The following is a 21,283-nucleotide window of genomic DNA, read 5'->3' on the forward strand; positions in this document are numbered from 1 at the left end:
GGGGTGGAAGTATGTAGCACTTCCCAAGCACATTTGGCCGCCCTCGTGATTACAGGCAGCATCGGTAGGGCCACTGGGGCCGTCGATTGAGATTTTAACATAAAGTTGTAGACGGGGTCGTCTATAGTGGTTAGTGCAGAGCGAAGATCTAGACCTACGGCGTCCACCATGGCACGAACGTGACGGTGGTATGCTTTCATTTCTTCATTGGGTGACACGTACACCGTTGGTGCCACATCCGTGGGGGGTTCAATTATGGTCTCCTCTCCTTCAGGGTCCGACTCAAAGTCTGATGAGCCGTAGTGTTCAGAAGGCGAGGCTGCCGGGGAAGTCGGCGCTGTTCCATCGGATCGCTCTGAAGGTGTGGGAGGTGACGGCAGGGATGTCGTCAGAGTTGCCATGGCACGGGTCAATGGCGGCTGTGTCTGCACACAGGAGTCAGAAGTAATAACTGTAGACGTCTGTGTTGATGAGTGTCTGGTCGCTATCGAGGGAGTGTTAGTGGATGCAGATATGGTGCGTAAAATCAATGTCGCAGGTAGAGATGACCGTGGTTCCCAGGTTCCAGTTGCTAAGGAAGCTTGGGAACTAGTTGAGACTGCTGGACCCGAACCAGGTACATGTGGTGGGAGCGTATGGGTGAATCCACAGGTGTGCCAGGGTAGAGGACTTTGCAACTGGGCTGCAGAGAGTGTAGAACCTGGGTGTGCAGGAGGAGTTGAAGTTGATCGAGGCTCCTCTTCAGATGCTGGGAAGCCTCTAAACGTGGCCTGTGAAGGCGTGCTCGCTGTGGAGTCCAAAAGCGAAAAGAGCGACTGAGTCGTAGATGGATGCAGGCCTATTTCGTTGTCTTGAGGATCCCCTTCGATATCGAAGGTTGGAGGTGGGGATCGATATCGAGGAGAGACATGACTGGACGTCGTAAGCAGCGGCGTGTGTAGCGACAGAGCACAGCTGGGTCCCGGAGCCGTCGGCGTCGAAGGCAGGGAGGAGGGAACCGGTGTCAGAGCAGGCGAGAGGGATCTTGCTCTCGGTGCCGAAACACTCGGTGTTGACGGTCTCGGCGTCGAAGGGTGGGCTGGTGTCGAAGATGGTCGATGTCGAGTAGACGGGGGTGATGGTGTTGTGTCTCTCGTCAGATTGATCATTCTGCGGCGTTTCGTTGTCGATGCCGTCGCGGCTTCGTCCGCATCGGGATCACTGCCGGAGGTCGAGGGAACCCGGCGTTTACGGCTGCTCGATGTTGAGACTGTTTTCAATGTCGAGGGTCCAGAGCCCTTCGAAGTCGAGGATTTGGACTTCGAATGCGGTGATCCCGGACGCGTTGACGTCGAAGTTTTCAACTTCATACGTGGTGTAGAGGCAGATTGAGCCCTCGATGTCGAGGGGTGAGGTGTGCCTGGCGTCAAGGGACTTAACACCTCATCATAAATCGCCGCTCTGAGGCGAAGCGCTCGATTCTTTCGCGTCTGCTTCGAAAACGACAGACAAATTTTGCATGTAGAAACATTATGCTCTTCGCCCAGGCACAGTAGGCATAACTCGTGGAGGTCTTTGGAAGGGAGCTTAGCATCGCAACCCTTACACCTCTTAAACGACTTTTTGTCGTCCGCCATAGCGCGACGACAGGGAAGTCAAGTCCAGTCCGCGTCAAGCCAGTCGTTGGTCGATAGCCGTTCCGAGTCAAAAACGTTTGGGATGGTCCGTAGCCAGAAAAAGAGTCGTTCACGAAGCTATCAGTCCGATAAAGAAGAAAGTTGTAAAATTGTCTCTGAGAGAAAAACTGAGGAACTTTCCGACGAAGAGGCGGCAGACCGAGGTCTATGCGCTAAGGCGGTCGGAAAAGAACTGAGGAACATGGCGCCCAGCCCCGCTCTTAAATAGCACGCGCTGCATGTGGGCGGGGCTTGGACGCCTCGACAAGCTGAGGCATGGCTACCACGGGGATTCCTGCGCAGACGCAGAACCCATTCTTATGGCTGTCGACGGATCTCGATCCAGATCTCAACAACTCTCACCCATTCACAAAGTACAGAAATTAATTGATCCTGCCACTGACTAATTTTTGCTGTTGTGCTGCAGTGGTGCCTGGGGCAGCAGTATATATGGCATCTCCTCCATCATGGGCAAGTTCCTTCCTCCTCAAGAAGATACCTCTCCCCACAAATGATAATCCAGCAACTTTTCCTCCAAGCTGCTGCTGCATGTATCCCAATACATGTTCCCACTCACAACACTTTACTGGAGCACTCTCCGTATATGGGCAAGGGTCAGCCATGGGCCCTTTGATAGTCCTGGGGTCCAGTGCCCAGCCTGGCCAAACCTGGAGCTAGCCCCGTTTCCTGAGATTAGAACAAGTCCTAGAGAGCCACAAGTCCTAGACAGTTTCCCCTCCCTTCCTTCATGGAGGAAGAGAAGGAGAGTGAAAGCTTTTGTTACTTTCTCATTAAAAACAAAATTCAATTCCATGCAGGGTGGATTTGATTTAAATCAAACTGATTTAAATCACGATTTAAATCACGATTTAAATCACTAGCAGGGTGGATAAAAATAAAAAAAATCCGATTTAAATCAAAAAAATCTGATTTAAATTAAAAAAATCTGATTTTTTTTATTTAAATAAGATTTTTTTTATTTAAATTGGATTTTTTTTATTTTTATCCACCCTGCTAGTGATTTAAATCGTGATTTAAATCGTGATTTAAATCAGTTTGATTTAAATCAAATCCACCCTGATTCCATGTTACACAACAAACTGCAGTTCCCCACATAGGTAATCAGAGTTGAAAATCAAACCATGGTTTGATCCTAATTTGATATCCTGGCATATCCTAACTCTGGTTAGTTAACACACTGCACTTTCCCAAGTTGATGTAGCACAGAAATGCAATTTGTTCTTAAAATGAAATCTAAAGTGTTCTCTCTTCTCCTCTCACATGCAGAAAGAAAGAAAGAAAGAAAGGAAAGGAAAAAAGGGAAAAGGAAAAAAAGGAGAGGGACATATATGCTCATAGCTCTCCTTGATTCAGTCCAATAGTATGAAATCATGGTTTCCTGTTGCATCTTCACCCAGTCATTATCTCTTGCAATTTTCCTATCCATTCTACCACTCAACCATATTATGATTTATTTCAATTCACTGTGCTAGTACCATAAGTACTCCAACTTATTTCCCAGATCCCTCCTCCTCTTTCTTCTCAAATTAATGTCTTCTTTTTCCCTCTTTATTTGCAGTTACAATAATGCTGAACTTGTATCTGACACAAGAAGAGATTGATGGAGAAATTCTGTGGCCCTATTTCAGAAATCTATTTGTCTGCTTTCTACAAATGTCATGGGGTTAGATCCAAAATAGAAATAAAAGAGCCACAAGTGCTATTTCATGAATGATCAAACAACTATTTGTGCAGTGCTAAAGTATGAAGGTTTTATAGAAATTCTACTTGCACAAGCAAGACATGATCTTTGGATTTCTCTTGCAACACTAAGTCCAAAATGTAAAAGAATTCTTCTGTAAGAAAAATATAACCTTTGGATTCAATCAGTTGTAAACCCCAAACAGAGGCAAATTAATCCATGAAGCTATTCTCACAACCTCCCAAACGTGGGCTAAGGGAGCCCAGCCCAGTTTTGGGAGATTATGTGCTACAATGGGAGGCATGAGGCTCCCAGCAGCAAACCTCCTTAAATGCCCCCACTCTTAAACAACATTAGCTGAGGTAGTGCTCTGCTAACCCCATTTTTTTCGATCGTGAGTCACCACGGTGACTCACAAGGAAACCCCCAACCGGGAGGCTATAAGCCTCTCCATGTCGGGGGTCCCTCCAGAATGCCCCACACACTTGCAGTCCCACACACCCACACCAGGCGGCCTCCTATCCCTGCTGCTTCTACTGTTTCCGTGATGGAGCCAGTAATCATGTGTGCGGCCAATCCACTTGTGTGGGGAGAGCAGGCTTGACCCACTCTCCCTGCCCCCATCGTGTGAAGAGACTCCATATCTAACAGGGACAATGTAAAACTAACTTAACAGTACACCATAAGTATTTACTTAGAATCACAGAGTCAATTTCCTATGTTTGGTTTAATTTTTTTATTTAAAAACTAGTCTCATTAAGCCCGTTTCAATAACGGGCGCTCTAGTTGGGCTCTGCTCTGCACTGCCGCCTGCAGCTCCGGCCAGGCCCACTGCCCGGCTTCCCCCGCCGCTGCCTTCAGCTGGGCCCGCCGCCTTCTCCGGCTTACCCCAGGCCCGCTTCCCCCGGGCTCCGGCTTCCCTTGGGCCCACCGCCTTCTCCAGCCTCCCCTGACGCCTCCTCCCGGCCGGGCCCACCGCCTCTCGGCTCCTCGGCCTGTCGCCGTCGCTGCCAGGCCAGGCCCTCCAGTGGCCATGGCCGCCGCCTCCGCCAGTATTCTCCGTCCCCAGCCAATCAGGCTCCAAGCCCAGCCGCGCATGCCCAGAACACCCGAAAAAGACACGGACGCAGACACCAAGCATCTTATTATATAGGATTTAACTCTGAGAAGACATTAAAATTTCAATCTGGGAGATCGAGGGTGGGGGAACTCTATTCCTTTGCTGGGGCATGCCAGTAATGCACACTGACAGCTTCTACTTAATCAATTTTTAGTAAGCAATGTGGTAATACACAAATGCCATCCTTGACTAAAAAGTGTTTCTGATTGTATGCTTGCTAAATAAATATCTCATTCAAAATACAGAACTAATTCTAAGGTTGCATGTATTCTTAGTACTCTGCAATTTTGAAAGCACATGGAAGGGAAGGCACACCTGAGGATATATCAGTAAAAAAACTGATTGCGCATCAAGTATCCAGAATACATCATTATGTACAAGATTTCTGATCAAGGGAGCAGCAACTCTCATGTTCTCCTGGCTGAGAAAGTGTGAAGGCTAAATCTAAACCATAACATATTGCATTGCTGAATGACTTCGCGTTCTTCAGATCTTCAGTCACTTGAACATGAAATCTTGTCTTACTCAAGACAACTTTGCTTGTTCTATCAGATCATATAAAATCCAAACACTACAATGTATGTATTATTTACAAATTTCAGCTGTCATTTTAATAGCACCTAATGACATCAACTCACAAAATTCATAAACATACTCATTAATAAAAACATAAATACTGCATGCAAATATACTTGTTAGAACCCTCCATTAGCATTTTTAATTATTTGAGGCACCAGGTTCATTCACATTCTTCTGAAAGTATTCGCTACTGAGTGAAGTGCACAACACTTGAAAACTGCATTACTCTTTTCTCTGCCTTTGTCTCGGTCACCAAACACTTTTATTCTCCTTTTGGATGTGCTGATTATGATAACAGTGTATAAGAAGATAAGCTACACTTCCAGCACATTTCAATTCCACAAAGAGGCTCAGCTGTACAAGAACATGCCAGCATGGACTGCCTAGAGTTCTCATTAGGACAGTCCATAGCTCAGTTTCCCAAAATTAATCTTGCCAACACACAGTGCAATAAGACATCTTGCCATAAACCTCAATCACCTATCCAAGAAAACTTGGAGGAATAGGGTACATTGATTATTAAACACAGCAATTAACTATGCTGCTGCTTCTTCAGTGCACATTCTGAGTCTCCTGCTACTTCTGTTCATTTTTCTCCACTGCTGCACCAATAGGTCTCCCAGTCCTAACATTCCTTCTCAGGTTACTGGTGAAACTCCTTTACTGCATGGTCCAAGGATTCCTCCAATTCCCATTGCAAGTCCCACGCTGCCGTCTTTCTTTGGTACACTGATATTTGAAAGCCCACTGTGCAATTGTGGAGGGGAAAAACAAAAAGGTTGTGTATTAGATGTAATGAAGCTAGTTACGAAGACATTGGTAAAACATTCTTCTCCCCCAAACCCACCCTTTTCCAACCTTTTTTAAAAAAAATAAATAAAGCACACACCACACAGCACATTCAAGAGTGCTCTTGCATGACTATCAAAGCCCATAGGTAAAATCCACCGCAGTTCTAACCACAGCAGACGGCTCTGTTTATTATTCAGAGCGATGTTTATCAGAAGTATGTAGCGGGAAATGTTTGTGGTTTCTCAATGAGACATTATTATAGCAGTATATCGTTCCCAATAAAATTCCCTTTTCCATCCAAAGACTGCAAATCTCCAAGAAGTAAACAGTAGAATGAATGAATGAATGAATGAATGAATGAAAAAAACAGATCTTACCTGGATTCCCTGCTGGAATGCAGATTAGAGACAGTGCTTGGGATTAGGGTGTCTTGAGTATCCAGGGCTATGTTGCTCATTTATCTGTGTCAGGGTCAATTATATGGACATTAATAGACAAATGTTCATCCTTGTTTTGAGCAGCAGACAAATGTAGAGGCTCAATGGAAGAGTTCCAGACAAAATGGCTGCCTTTCAAAAACAACTACTGGAACATCTGTAAAGTTGTAGGTTTCTTATCACATTTTTGCTACTTTGTATTCTTTTTTATTTTGTAAATCATAGGCTGGAACGGAATATGGAACCATTATCCATCCAATATCAGGCATCAAAGTGCAGCTGAGGCCACTCTTTCCCAGGAAGAGTATAACTGTCAAGCACCAAAGTTGCTAATTAAATACATGGAAATTCCCTGGAGCCCAGAACTAACTTTTCTCAACTGGATTGATATGGTTCTGTATTCTCTGTAAGAGTCGGGAAACACTGAATTGCATTTCCTCCTATGAAAAAAAGTGACTGAACAACCAATTGCATTCCATGTTTTCTCTAAGGCATGCACATGTACACGTGCTTACATGTTTTTTGATGTCTGCTCAGTTAATTTTAGATCCCACTCAGGTTTCATTGGGAAGGTCCCACTCTGAATGCATGTGCACACACACTGTCTTGATACTTCCACCCAGAACAAATCTCATTCTACACACAGATGAAAAAAATTAAAGAGAATACTGATTGCATTTTGAGTACCAAAAAAATAATGCAGCCATGAAAATAACTTCGTAAATTCTGAGGGTGTATGTTGTGTTTTACTCAAATATATTTAGACTTCTACTGGAATTGTTTAGTGGCAAACATTCTGTTTATCTGTGTATGTTGTTCATTTCCCCCCCAAAATGTACCTTTTCTAAAGTGAGTGTAACTCATGGCTGATGGCTAACTGCACATCCACATATCAATAAGGGCTCTGGTGTCCACATGTGACCACTTTTTTTTTTTTTGCTTAGCAATGCTCACTCTCCAGCAACCCCCTTTTTTTTTTGCTTAGCAATGCTCACTCTCCAGCAACCCAAATACAAAACATAAATGTTTGCTCACTCTCCTGCACCCCAAATACTAAACATAAATGTTTGCTTAATTGTTAGCATGGCTCAAATTATCTATAAATATAGGAAGCTGCCATATACCAAGTCAGACCATTGGTCCATCTAGCTCAGTATTGTCTACACAGATTGGTAGCAGCTTCTCGAAGGTTGCAGGCAGGAATCTCTCTCAGCCCCATCTTGGATATGCCAGGGAGGGAACCTGGAACCTTCTGCATGCAAGCATGCAGATGCTCTTCCCATAGTGGCTCCATCCCCTAAGGGGAATATCTTACATTGCTCACACATATAGACTCCCATTCATATGAAACCAGGGAGGACCCTGCTTAGCAAAGGGGACATTTCATGCTTGCTACCACAAGAGCAGTTCTCCTTCCCCAGAACACCAGAATTAAAATAGGGCACTTGGAAAGAATAGACACACAGCCCTTCCTAAAAATGCATGTCCTTGTGACAAAAATGCTAACCAACACAAAAATCTCTGATTACATCTCGCTACAGCAAAATCTTGCCTAGAGAAACAGACAGTGCACAACAAATATGTGATAACTGCTTCAATGTATGCACACACAAACAACCCCCCTTCCCACAACACAACATTAATATCATAGGAGACTATTTATATCATAAACAAAGGTTAGTGTCTGATCTGCCCTCAGTTCCTAAGCTGGGATCCGCAAAGCTATTTAAAGCATGCCAAAGAGCTTCAGTGCACTAGGGCTTTATTTTATTTTATTCTTATAAAGTAGATGCCCTGTGTCATGTCACAAACTACTTCTGAATGCCCTTAAGTTTCAAAAGCCATTTGCCAGGCAGATAGCAGGAAGAGATGGGCTTGCTCTTCAAGACAAGAGTGCCTTTGGCTGAAAGGAACTTTTCATGCACCTCTTTGGATCCCAGCCCTGACAAGCAATACTGCACTATTAGGAAAGCAACCAGCATCTAAAAATGGCTTAAGAACAGTTACATAACACAATATACAACAATATATCAGCAGCAGCAGCAACCATGTTCCCATTAAATACTATATATTTTCTATTCTGCCTTTCAGTTTACAATAAAGGCATTTCTGTCAAGTACAGCAATACAAAGATTAAAAGTTCTGAATGGACATTATTACTGAAGGCATTTTTATGTAGTTTAACCATGTGCAGTTTCCTAAACAGAATTTGATCAACAAATTTTTAAGTTAAAAAAAATGCTTACTTTTTGGCAAGTCTCCAGTACTGGATGCTGAAACTGTCCTACTTCTATCATGGGATGGAACACTCTCCTCTCTTTCAGTTGCAGCTGATTCTTCAGAAATCACTGAACCACAAGCTATAGAATCTAAAGCTCCAGAGAATACTGAAGCTGAGAATTCAGAAAACTGTGACTCGGGAATTTTATGACATCCATTTGGCAATTCGCCATTGAATTGTTCGTAGGAGCTACTATAGTTATAATCACTTTTTGCATTTGGCTCTTCAAGATTATATTGCTCAGCATTTGGACATTCTTCCTCTTCCTCATCTTCATCTTCAATCTGTTCTTCCAGTAAGAAAGGACCATTTATAATGTGGCCATTTGTTTTGGGGGATTCTATCCATGTGGGATCGGTAGACTCTGAATTGACAAGTTCCTGTTCAACATCATCATCTTTCTCTGTATTTTCTTTTTCTGTATCTTCCTTTTCATCCTGATCTTCTGTTTCACCTTGGAGATAAATATACATACATACAAAATTACACTTTCTCTTAGCAAATTATATTTAGGCTGCAATCCTAAACATACTGGCTGACATGATGAGGGAAAATACCATATTCAAATGTAGTCAAATTAAGTTACTTACATTAACATTATTTTCAATAGGACTACCTTAAGTAATTTTCCTCATCTTGTCAGCCACTTACCACATAATCCACACTGGACACAGTGGGACACACTTCCTAGTAAACCTCCATAGGATTGCACTGTTAGGATCTTAAATACATTTCTGAAAATAAACATGAAACGTTATTTCAAAATGCAATATTTTAGTTTTCTTTATGATCAAAAGCAGCATTTCACCTTCATTATCAAGGCTAAAAGACTGTTCATACTGCAAGTCAAGCAATGGGCTACTTTTTCAGCTTTCTTAAGAACTTTTTTGGGGGTACTGCTTTTAGTTTGAGCACTGGTCTTGCATATCAGTAAATGCTTCCTTCAACAGTTACCCTAGACAACAAGGGCCTCTGCCACTTGTATCTAGACAACAAGGGCCGAGACAACAAGGGCCTCTGCCACTGTATCTTGCACCCCACCCCACATGACCACATGTCTATTTAAGGCAGGAGGAAGCCCCAGCACTTCGGTTCCTTGGAGACCACCAGAGCAGACAAACATCTGTGGAGCAATAGGTGAGTTGAAGACTTGAACACTACTGCAGAGGGGAGGTTCAGGGAGGTTTAATAGATGACAACAGATCACTACCAGATCATCAGTTACAGGTGAGCAACCTGTTTATCTGGGGCGTGATCAGCTGAATCCATTAGAATGGTTGTTTAGTTAGCTCCTTTAGGAGAAAGAAGCAGTATTGTCACTGTAACACCCTTTTGAGAACACCTCTCCCAAAATTTGCCTCCGCTGCAGAATGCAAATCAATGGCATAGTGCTTTATGAAGGGCTGTTCTGAGGACCAGGTTGCAGCCCTACAAATGTCCTGAAATGATATGCCAGATAAATGAGCTGCCGAGGCACTGTAAGCTCTGGTTGAATGTGCCCTGATAGACTTAGGCAGCTGTACTTTTTGTAACTTGTAAGTCATTAGGATTGACTCTCCAGTGGAATAGACAAGGCCTGACCCATACAACTCTCTTTGTAGGATATGAACATTTTTTTGGTATTTCTAATCATTTGTTCTTACAGGTAGAATAGAAGAGCCCTTCTGACATCCAGGGAATGCGAGGCCTTTTCAAGAGCTGTGTCCAGAGTGCTGAAGAAGGTAGGAAGCACAATGTCTTGGTTTATGTGAAAATCTGTTACAATCTTAGGTAGGAAAGTAATGTCAAGGCATAGCAGCACCTTGTCTGGATAGAAGCGTGCATAAGGCACATCCATCCTTAGGGCTGTAAGTTCACTCACCCTGCAAGCAGTTGTAATAGCCACCAAGAAAGCAGTCTTCAGAGAAACCAGCTTTAGGCAAGCTGTTGCCATGGGCTCAAAGGGCATATTTGCCGGCACTGAAAGGACTAAGGATATACTCCACTGTTCCGTGGCTGTCTTACTGGAGGATACATATTAGTGAGACCTTTTAGAAAACTCTTGCAGCTGGGGTGGGAAAATACCGTCTTTCCATCCCATCCTGGGTGCTTTCGTAAACCCGCCACACTCAATGAGCCATCCGTAATTTACGATGCAGTAGCAGGTGAAGAGATGTCTCTGGTTCTACAATTTGTCCGAGCAAGAGGCTTGTACAAGTCAGAGGCAAGAGGCTCTATCCAGCATCAGCTCCCAAGGGTTCAGAGTTCGAGGTTCCAAGGCATACGCCCCCACCATCACACAAAGAGGTATCGAGGCTGTCGACGAGTTGTCTCCAGCAGCCTGTCCAGAGTGAAGCTACAGAATTTATAGCAGATTGTCAGCTGGAATAAATCAGTGCTCCGCCCAGTCGGCCGTCCTTCATCAGTGGCGTGCATGCTGCAAGCAGCTCCTGCATCTCAACTCCCTGACCTGGTCACTCCACTTCTTGAGCCTGCGTGCCCTGGGACATAACACCGGCGGCGAGAGTTCCTCCTTGGATTCATCACTCTGCTCTACTGTCTCCTGCTGCACCAAGCCTTCCTCCTGGCCCATCTCAAGTGCCTCCTCCCTCCGATCACAGAGTGGGCCCTCAGGGTCCTCAGATAAACTCACTGACTCCCACTCCTCTTCCAAGTCCTTGAACAGTGACATGACAGGTGCCTCGCTGAAATTGCTGCTAAGTGAACCTTTATGGAGACATTGGAAAGCAAGGAGATCTTTAACGTGGTAAGGTACAGGAGGATCTGGCGGCCAGTAGCATTCAGAGGGTGGAAGCCATTTGTAGCAGCATAGCAAGTAAACCTCTTCCATTTGCTTGCATAATTTCTCCTAGTGGATAGCTTTCTTTGGTTTAGTAAAATTTTATTTAAAAGCCTATCTTCCATTCTGTTAGCTGTAGAGTCAGCACCTCTGGGTGCAGTACTTGATGTTGTGACCAGTTCATCTGGAACACATCCCCTAATGATTGTGGGTCGTGGCCTGCTCTTGAGAAGTATTTTCCGCACTTGGCATTGAGTACTGCCACGAACAAGTCTATTTCTGGGTACCTCCAAGCTCTGAATATTGGTAGTAGGTATTTGTTGTTCAATTCCCACTTGTGTTATTCTTCTCTGGTGAATGAGTGACTTAGATAGTCCACTAGGACATTTTCTGTCCCTTTGGTGTGAATGGCCCACAGGGTAATGCTGCTCCTGAAACACCAGTGCCAAATCTGTATGCTCATTACACAGAGTGACCTGGACACTGTCCCCCCCTTGTCTGTTTAGGTGGGCAATCCCTGTTGTGTTGTCCAATTGCAACTTTACAGTCCTTCCTCTGAACATTGGTAGAAAAGCCTTCATGGCCTGGAAAACTGAGAAATTTACGTGGAATTGTCTCTGTCACCAACTCCACTGCCCCTGGATCACGCTGCCATTGCAGTGACCACCCTAGCCCAACAGTGAGGCATCCATTGTCACCCATACTGATGGGAATTGTATTTGAAAAGGGATACCTCATAACAGATTTTCTGCTCAAGTCCACCAACTCAATGACTAGAGGATTTGTTGTGGAATAGCTAACCTCTTCTGGGGGGTTGTCTGTTTAGGCAGAAGGTGGATATGAACCACAATTGCAATTTCCTCATCTTTAGGTACATATGCCATACTGTTGTCTTGCAGGAGGCATTAAATCTGTCTTGCCTGCTTTATTGCATTGGATTGGAACTGATGCACAAGCTCCATAATGGCTTGGTATCTCTCTTGTGGCAAGTATACCCTTCCTCTCTGGGTGTCCAGAATAGCCCCTATGTATGATATGGACGCCACAGGGTTTAGATGGTATTTCTTCCAGCTGACCTCTATTCTGAGGTCTTGGAGAAGACACAAGTACAGTATCTGAGAAAGTAACTCTTCTCTGTCCTTTGATATCAAGTGCCAGTCGTCTAGGTATGCGTAAATCGCTAGTCCTTTGGTCCACAGGTGTGCCACCACCACTGCCATACACTTGGTGAACACATGAGGGGCAATGCACAGGCCAAAAGGTAGTACTTGATATTGGTAAACTGAAGTCCCAACCATGAAACTTAAATACTTTTGGCATGGATGTCTGATCCCTATGTGAAAGTAAGCATCTTGCAGGTCCAATGTTGCAATCCACCACTCCAGATGTAAGAGTGGCAAGATGTCTTGCAAAATCATCATCCGATACTTCTTCACATGGACAAACTTGTTCAGATGCCTTAGGTCCATTATTGGTCGAATTCCCCCATCTCTCTGGGGGATTTGAAAGTCGTGGTAGTAGGTAGCAGGTAGTACAGGAATAATTGTTTTTTTGTAAAGTAGTTCCCATACTTCCTGTTGTAAGGCAGGAGTAGATTTGGTGATGTGTAGCCCTCTGAAAGTTGGCTGAGGCTTGAACTCTTATCCCATAACCTAAAGAGATAATCTTCAACACCTACCAGTCCGATGTTATATGGTTCCATGCTTGGGCATGGCTTGCCAATTTGATGTTGCTGGTGGCTAAAGGTGCCTGATAGGTGTTGTAGGCAGTCATATTCTGCCCTCTGGTGTTGGGGAAGGCTGATGTTAGCAATGTGTTCTTTGATGTTTCATGGTGTGATGGGTTGTAGTTGGCCACAAAGGCGCTGTTTCTGGGCCTCTCTTTGTATATTATGTTGGCCCTGGTTGTTTTTGTTCTTTTATGGGTAATGCCGCTTAGTATAAGGCTAGGTCTTTCTAAAATCTCTGCAGTCCTGTTGTCTAAAATTGAAGCGTGGAAGGATGAAAGGTTTGGATTTTGTATAGGTAGCAGATGAAGCAGCTGAAGTGAAGATTTTTGATGTGAATTTTGATTTCTTAAGCTTCTCCATCATTGCATTTGTCTGTTCTGAAAACAGACCTTTACCATCAAATGGTAATCCCTCTTTTTTTCTTTCATGTCCGCTTATAAAGCAGCTGAGCATAGCCACGCATGGCGTCTCAAAGTGATGGATACACTCATTTCTCTGGACTGAGACTCCGCTAGGTGTTTTGCAGTGCTTAACTGCTGATGTGTTAGATCTGCTGATTTTTGTAGCATTTTCTTAAAGCAGGCTTTGAACTCTCCTGTTGAGAGTGTATCCAGATCTTGACCTAAGGTATCTCATAGGCAATAATTATATTTAGCCATGCAGGCTGAATAATTTGCTGTCTTTACAGATAGACATACCATTGAATAACTTTTCTCCCTAACACATCTAATCTCCTCCTTTCTTTATCTGCAGGTGTTGTGTGACGCCTACCCGACCTTGATGACGTTGCACAGTCTATCACCAGGGAGTCTGGTACAGGATGTTTCAATAAGTAAGTAATCTGGATCGAGATGCGTTGAGATCCATAAGTATAGGGTTCTGCACCTGCGCCCTGTTCATTTACTCTATACAGGCCTTCTAGTCTTTTTGAGGTCAGTGTGGAAGTATGTGGAATTTCCCATGCGCACTGCACAGCTTTTGAAATAACTGGTAAAAGTGGCAAGGCCACTGTTGTGCTGAAAAGGATTTCACCATGAAGTTATATACAGGGTCATCAATTGTGCCAACTTGTGATTTCAGATCCAGACCCAATGCAGACACCATTTCTATAAGCTGAACGTGATAAGCCTTCATTTCTTCTGAGGGAGACACATGGGAAGGCGTTGCCACATCAGGTGATGGGTCTGGGTATGTAGACTCTGTCTCAAATTCAAAATCTGAGGATTCATGATGATTCTCTCCTGAAGGTATCAGAGATTAATGTGGATGATGGACCTTATCAGGAGATATTGAAGGTATAGGCAAATCAGGTTCCCAGGGGTCTGTCTGGATAGCCATTGATAACACCTGCTTATCCTTAGTTCGTGTTTGTTTTATAAGCAGTATTGGCTTTGATGGGGATGGAGTCTCTGTCAGCATTTGTGTGGCTACAGCCACTGTCCTCACCACCTTGGTTGGTAACATAAGAGGAGCATCTCCTCCTGCCAACATGAGTACTGGTACTGAATGTGCATATGATCTGGCTAGAGGATTGCTTCCATCTAATCCTCCTGACCACCAAGACCCGTCCTCTTCATAATTATAAGCCAATCCCAGAGAGGTTTGGCCAAGGGTAGTCACCTGCCTTGTAGGAGATACGGCATGAAAAACCCACATGTGTGCCATGGAGATGAAGAAGTCAATTGTGCAGCAGTTAGAGTGAGGGTCATCTGTTGACTTGCATGTATAGTTGTCATATCTGAGGGTAAAGAACGTGTCTCTCCTTCATCTGATTTGGGAAAACCTTTGAAAGTAGATGAGGTACTTGTATTGGAGTCCAGCATTGATAGAAGAGATTGTGCTGTATTCAGATCTAATGTACTCACTTCTTAAGCTCCTGGAGAGTCCTTTTCCTCCACTTCGAAAGTAACTGGTGCTTGGAATTGAGGTGTTACAGTGGATAATATTACAGGAGCGTTTAAAGTTGAGGTTAACTCTTTATTTCTCTGCGTCGAAGGTGATCTTATCAGTGTTTCTGCCGGAGATAACGAGAGTGTTCTTGATATCGGCACCTTAGGAATCGGCAGGCTTTGTGACCTCAGTGTCGAAGGTTTCGATGTAGGTAGTGTCGACATAGAAACTGTTCTGGTGCGCTCTCTCGATATCTATGCTCAGACTTGTGTTGATGTCGAGGGCTGGGCTTTTTCAGAACTTGTTGATACCAATGGTGTAGCCTTTGATGTCAAGGTCAACATTGTAGCTGTTTGTTTAGTCTGTGTTTTAACTGATCCTGACAGAGTCAGCGTTGATGGTCTGGTCACCGATACAAAGACTACTTCCTGTGCCAACATCGGAGAAGGAGTCTACTTCAATGTTGAAGTTTTGTTCTTCTTCTTGGCATACTCTGAGGTGTCCACCATTTTGCGTCCATGCCTTTTCACGGCCTTTGGAGATTTAAAAGTTGGCAATGAGGGTTTAGACTGGGTCAAAGCCACAGCCCTCAAGCCATTCTTCTTAGGAGGATTTGTTCTCTTTTTTGATGGACCACAGGAATTTAAGACAACATCATAAAGCGCAGCCCTCAAACGAAGCTCCAGGCTGACAAACCTTACATGCTGAGGTGTTATGGGTTTCCCCCAGACACAGCAGACATAAATCATGGTGATCTTGGGAGGGTAATTTTGCTCTGCATTTTGAACAGTGCTTAAATGTATTTTTCTCAGTTCTCTTTTCAACATGTTTAGCAGTATCCATTTCTGTTCTGATTTGCAAGCCAAAATATCTGTCCAATCTTTCGTCACAAATAGTCCATTACACACAAACGTAGGCCAGAAACAAAGTCCAAGGGCAGTTTATCCGATAAAAAATATCCGTCCAATCTTTTGCCACAAAAAGTCCATTAAACACGAAACAGTTGAGAAACACAATCCAAGGTCAGTTTAACCGATCAAAAATCAATTTCTTTTTCTATAGAACTCACTCAGAAACACAAGGAACCAGAACGAGGAGCCACAGAAACCAAAGAACCGATGCCTACAGCAGTCACAAAGGAACTGAAGTGCTGGTGCTTCCTCCCACTTTAAATAGCTATGTGGTCATGTGGGGTGGGGCACAAGTACCAAGAGGAGCTGTGGTACTCCACACCGACAGGCTTCAGCGCAGGCTGCAGAGCCCATTCTAATGGATTCAACGGATCACGCTCCAAATCTTGAAGTTATGCTAGAATATGACACATTTAATTTACTTACTTACTATATTTCTATTCCGCCTGACATGTGCATCATAGGCAGTATACATAAGTTAAAATAAAACAAATCTAAAAACAGACTAAACAATTATGATTAAAACAATTATGATATAAAACCAGTTAAGATATTGATAACAATGCTCTCCCGAGGAAATATTGGACCCTCTTCATGTACCTAACAGCAGCAGCAAGACTGATATTTGCACGCAAATGGAAAGATAGTCAATGCCCATCTAAAGGGGATTGGATCCTTAAAATACTAGAATTGGCAGAAATGGCGAAATTAACATCACTACTAAGAAATAAATTTGAAGATTTCAAAAAAGAATGGGACCCTCTTCTTGTCTATTTAAAAATACACCATAAAATGGATTTTTCTCAGGCCTTTGAGGGCTATTAACAAATGTGTCAAAAATATTCTTAAGTTTATATGATTTATTGAGGAGAGAATGTTTAATCTACAGGCAAGAAATGGTTATTGTCAATAACACTTGTTCCAATGATTGAGAAGGAAGTCTTCATCGTATGTCTTCGTGAATGTTTGTATAAGTTGTGTTTGTCCTTTTGTGTTGTGAAACCTGAATAAAAAGTATATTAAGAAAAAATTAATTAAAAGCTTGAGAAAACAGGTCTTTTTATGGGTCTTAAGGGTCTTTCTAAAAACAGCCAGTGATTGAGAAACTCCACTTTTAACAAGTAGTGCATTCCAGAGCCCTTGGGCAGCCACAGAGAAGGCCCAGTCCCAAGTCGCCACCAAATATGCCAGTAGTAGCCTTAACCAGACCTTCCCAGATTAGCTTAATAGGCGGGAGGGTTCATGACAAAGGAGGCGCTCTCTTAAATACCATAGACCCAAACCGTTAAGAGCTTTATAGGTAATAAAGAGCCCCTGGTGGCGCAGTGGTAAAACTGCTGCCCTGTAACCAGAAGGTTGCAAGTTCGATCCTGACCAGGGGCTCAAGGTTGACTCAGCCTTCCATCCTTCCGAGGTCGGTAAAATGAGTACCCAGAATGTTGGGGGCAATATGCTAAATCATTGTAAACCGCTTAGAGAGCTCCGGCTATAAAGCGGTATATAAATGTAAGTGCTATTGCTAAGTGCTATAACCAGCACTTTGTATTTTGCTCTGAAACATAGCAGCAGCCAGTGCAGTTCTTTTAAGATTGGTGTTATATGGTTAAGATAGTATGGTTATATTAAACCATCTCTCAGTTATCCCAGAGATCAGGCTGGCTGCCACATTCTGCACCAACTGTAATTTCTGGACTACATACAAAGGCAGAGCCACATAGAGTGCATTACAGTAGTCAAGCCTAGAGGTTACCAGCATATGTACCACTGTTTTAAGGTCATTTCCCTCCAGAAATGGGCGTAGCTGATTTATCAGCCAAATCTGATAAAAAGTGCCCCTGACTGTTACCATAACATGAGAGAGTTTTGGATTCAGGAGCACTCCCAAGCTACATACTTGTTCTTTCTGGGGGAATGTAACCCATCCAGAACAGGCAGATCTAAACCATCTCTGAGGTTCTGACCCCACACAGTCAGTACCTCCATTTAATTCAACTGGAGTTTCTTATCCCTCATCCAGCCCATTACTGCTTCCAGGCAGTAATAACCATAACAAAGTAACAGTCACCATCATGAAATAGAGATGGATAATATTAAACATGTGTTTACAAACATTGTTCTTAAATCATATTTTTTCAAAAGAAGTATATCAAACTTTTTATTTAGATTAGGAGAAATAAGGCTTAGGAAGATATTTGAAGGAAAGAAAATGGCTTTACTAGGATCTATGTGCAATAAATGTACTGTGTGTAAATTTCATCTGAAAACCATGAGAAGAGGTCGGAGAGAAGACAACACATGGGTATTTATGGCTCAGCATGATTAGCAAAGAAAAGGCAGGCAAGCAACAATTTAAGACATAGGCCTAAGGCATGGTCTGAGGGCACATGATATGGCCACCTGATTGAAGCTAAGCATGTTCAAGTCTGGTCAGTGCCGGGATGGGAAACTGCCTGAGAACTCCATGTACACTGGCATGATGGCAAAGGATATAAATGCAGTAAGTAAACAAAGCATCTGTTGTATCTTAAGGAATGCAAATGAAAAGATTTCTGAAAACCTGGTAATATTTGTTTCAGAAACCTTATAGGCGTAATAAGATAATAATATGCAAAACTCAACACAGTAAGGCTCTACACACAAGCAGTGTGGAGAGCGTGAATGGGGTTTGTGGGGGAAACTGGCTTGTCCCAGTCTCCTCACAAACAAGCAGGAAGCCCAGATCAGCCACCCAGACGATTACCGACTCTGTCACAGAGCCGGTAGGGGTGGCAGGATTCGGGGGCCTTCCACCCCCCAGAAATCCCAGAATAACTCCCACAAGTGCGTGGGGCATTCTGGGGAGCCCCCAGATGCCAGGAGGCTTGTTGTAGCCCCCTGGTTGGGAGGCTACTCATGAGTTGCTGTGGTGCAGAGCCACGCTGTGGCAACACATGATCAGATAAATGGGGTTAGCGGAGCATGCTGGAAAAGGTTCAGAAGAGGGCAACCAAGATTATCAGGGGCCTAGAGTACCTTTCTTATGAGGCTAGGCTACAACACCTGGGGCTTTTTAGTTTATAAAAAAGACAACTGCGGGGAGACATGATAGAGGTCTATAAAATCATGCATGGTGTGGAGAAAGTGGATAGAGAGAAATTCTTCTCTCTCACACATAACACTAGAACCAGGGGTCATCCCATGAAACGGATTGCCACGAACTCTAGGACCAATAAATGGAAGTACTTTTTCACACAATGCATAATCCACTTTTGGAATTCTCTGCCACAAGATGTGGTGTCATCCAACAACCTGGATGGCTTTAAGAAGAGATTGGATAATTTCATGGAGAAGAGGTCTATCAATGGCTACTAGTCGGAGGGCTGTGGGCCACCTCCAGCCAAAGGCAGGATGCCTTTGAGTACCAGTTGCGATGCAGTAACAGCAGGAGAGAGGGCATGCCCTCAACTCCTGCCTGTGGCTTCCAGTGGCATCTGGTGGGCCACTGTGTGAAACAGGATGCTGGACTAGATGGGCCTTGGGCCTGATCCAGCAGGGCTGTTCTTATGTTGTATGTTCTTATGCGCTCCGCTAACCTCGTTTAGTGGAGGGATTTAAGCGGCTTGCTTCCCATGTTTGGGAGAAATCGGGCTAGCCTTCCCTAGCCCAATTTTTGCTGATCATGGAAATAGCCTCAATGTTTAGCTCATACACACCCCACACATTCGAATGGCATTAATGAAATATCTTTGGCTTAGTGCAGTCGTAATAGCAAAAATCACGCAATCATATTAAGCAAACAAGAGTGCCCTAGAGGCTCACAGGTCCTCTGCACTCGCTTCATATAGGTATCCCCAACCCCCATTCCATTTTATAGCTAACTATGGCTAGTGTTATAGCTCTACCATCATTTAGTAAGCACCAAATCAGTGTTTGCAAATGAGCTTTCAGCTATCACATAGTAGAAGGTACGTTTTCTGCTGCTCTTGAGGGCAGAACTTGAACAAAAGGGCTGAAATTATCACATAGATCCAGATTAGACATTCAGATTAGACAGATGCAGGTTCGGACTAGACATTAGCAGGCATCCCTAATTGTGTACTGGTATGCTCTGCTTCACCTAGCATTTTCAAATTGAGGCTGGATAGCCATCTGTCAGGAATGTCAGAGCAGATTCCTGCACTGAACAGGGGGTTGCACTCCTGGATCCCTTCCAACTCTACAATTCAATGTTTCTACACCCAAATTCTTAAAGAGCAACACCTATATTGTAGCATAAACCTTTGTAGACTATTATCCACTTCATCTGAGGCAGTCTACAAAATGTTATGCTGCAATAAACGTGTTAGCATTTGAGGTGCCACAGGACGTCTTGTTTCTGCTGCAACAGACACACAACTATCTTTTTGGAAATTATAGCAAAAATGTCAGTGTAAATGTAATGCTAACCACAGTAAGCTCTGAAACTCAAAGAAGCAGGGGTGCCCATAAAAAAGTGAGGAATGCACAAGCCCACTAGGCAGTACCTATCACCTAGCCACCCTCTCTGGATGCATTGTATTTTATCCTGAAATAAATGCACCAGGACTTACCATCCTCATTCCCAGGTTCTTCATCTGCTACCTCCTCCAACTCAACAGTTTTTAGTTTGACTTCAGGGTGGTATTCATCCTCCTGTTCATTGGATAGTACACTTGAGGTTATATTTTCTTCTATTTTTTTCCTTTCAGCTTCTCGCTCCAATTCCTCTATTTCCTGCAAACGTTTTTCTAGTAGCTCAGCCTGCCTCTTTTGCTTTTTTTTTAGTTTCTTCTTTTTGTTTTTAGAGATCTTTCCAATCTAAAACATTTAACAGAGAAGTTACTATTTATTGTTCCTTGCAATCATCCAATGTGAAGGTTAGGTTACTCTGTAAAGGCCTTAACATCTATGAACTCCGAACACAAAAGCAAAGTATTACATAATTGATTTTACATACAGTTTTAGACTCATGAAACAATTCAGAAGATGAAGCAGCTTCAAGCCATAGTTACTATGCTAATGTATGGCGAGACAAGTTTTATATAGTGATAATGGGTTATGCAAGCATAGTAAACATAACCTTCAGACTACAACCTTTGTGAGAACCTTTTCTATAGTACTGAAACACTCATCTATCTTTCAGTATTCCAATTCAAAAAAATGTTGTTTGCTAGCAAGTATAATGTAAGAACCCAAAATTCATTTTTTGTCAAATGAGCTACATCCTGAAAAACTGCGATCTTATAAAGAGACGCTTAAACCCCTGCTAACTTGGCAAAGAGGCACGGTGATTTGCTAACTTGGCAAAGAGGCACGGTGAGGCATGGTGGTTTTCTTTATTTAGCAGGGGGAGAGTAACTGGCCCTATCCTCCCCCAGCACAGTACCTCCAGTGACTTTGCTGGTGTCTAT

The 21,283-nt window shown here is 43.5% G+C and overlaps 1 protein-coding gene and 1 long non-coding RNA gene across 10 annotated transcripts in view; one reads left to right on the top strand and one right to left on the bottom strand.

Annotated features, from left to right (window-relative positions):
* LOC128327970 (uncharacterized) overlaps window positions 1-16,921 on the top strand; it is a 44,901-nt gene extending 27,980 nt beyond the window's left edge. Inside the window, exons 6-9 of the long non-coding RNA XR_008308925.1 lie at window positions 9,634-10,287; window positions 13,828-13,906; window positions 14,155-14,262; window positions 16,027-16,921. This is a non-coding gene — a long non-coding RNA (uncharacterized LOC128327970). The remainder of the gene's footprint in view (window positions 1-9,633; window positions 10,288-13,827; window positions 13,907-14,154; window positions 14,263-16,026) is intronic.
* SRPK2 (SRSF protein kinase 2) overlaps window positions 1-21,283 on the bottom strand; it is a 202,626-nt gene that overhangs the window by 42,693 nt on the left and 138,650 nt on the right. For all 9 annotated transcript variants that reach the window (XM_053257416.1, XM_053257419.1, XM_053257415.1 and 6 more), the window contains 2 exons: window positions 20,444-20,690; window positions 8,532-9,020 (listed from right to left, as the gene is read on the bottom strand). In XM_053257416.1, the coding sequence (XP_053113391.1) occupies window positions 8,532-9,020; window positions 20,444-20,690 (736 nt within the window). The remainder of the gene's footprint in view (window positions 1-8,531; window positions 9,021-20,443; window positions 20,691-21,283) is intronic.

Source organism: Hemicordylus capensis, chromosome 5 (genome assembly GCF_027244095.1).
Source record: "Hemicordylus capensis ecotype Gifberg chromosome 5, rHemCap1.1.pri, whole genome shotgun sequence".
Taxonomy (NCBI): domain Eukaryota; kingdom Metazoa; phylum Chordata; class Lepidosauria; order Squamata; family Cordylidae; genus Hemicordylus; species Hemicordylus capensis.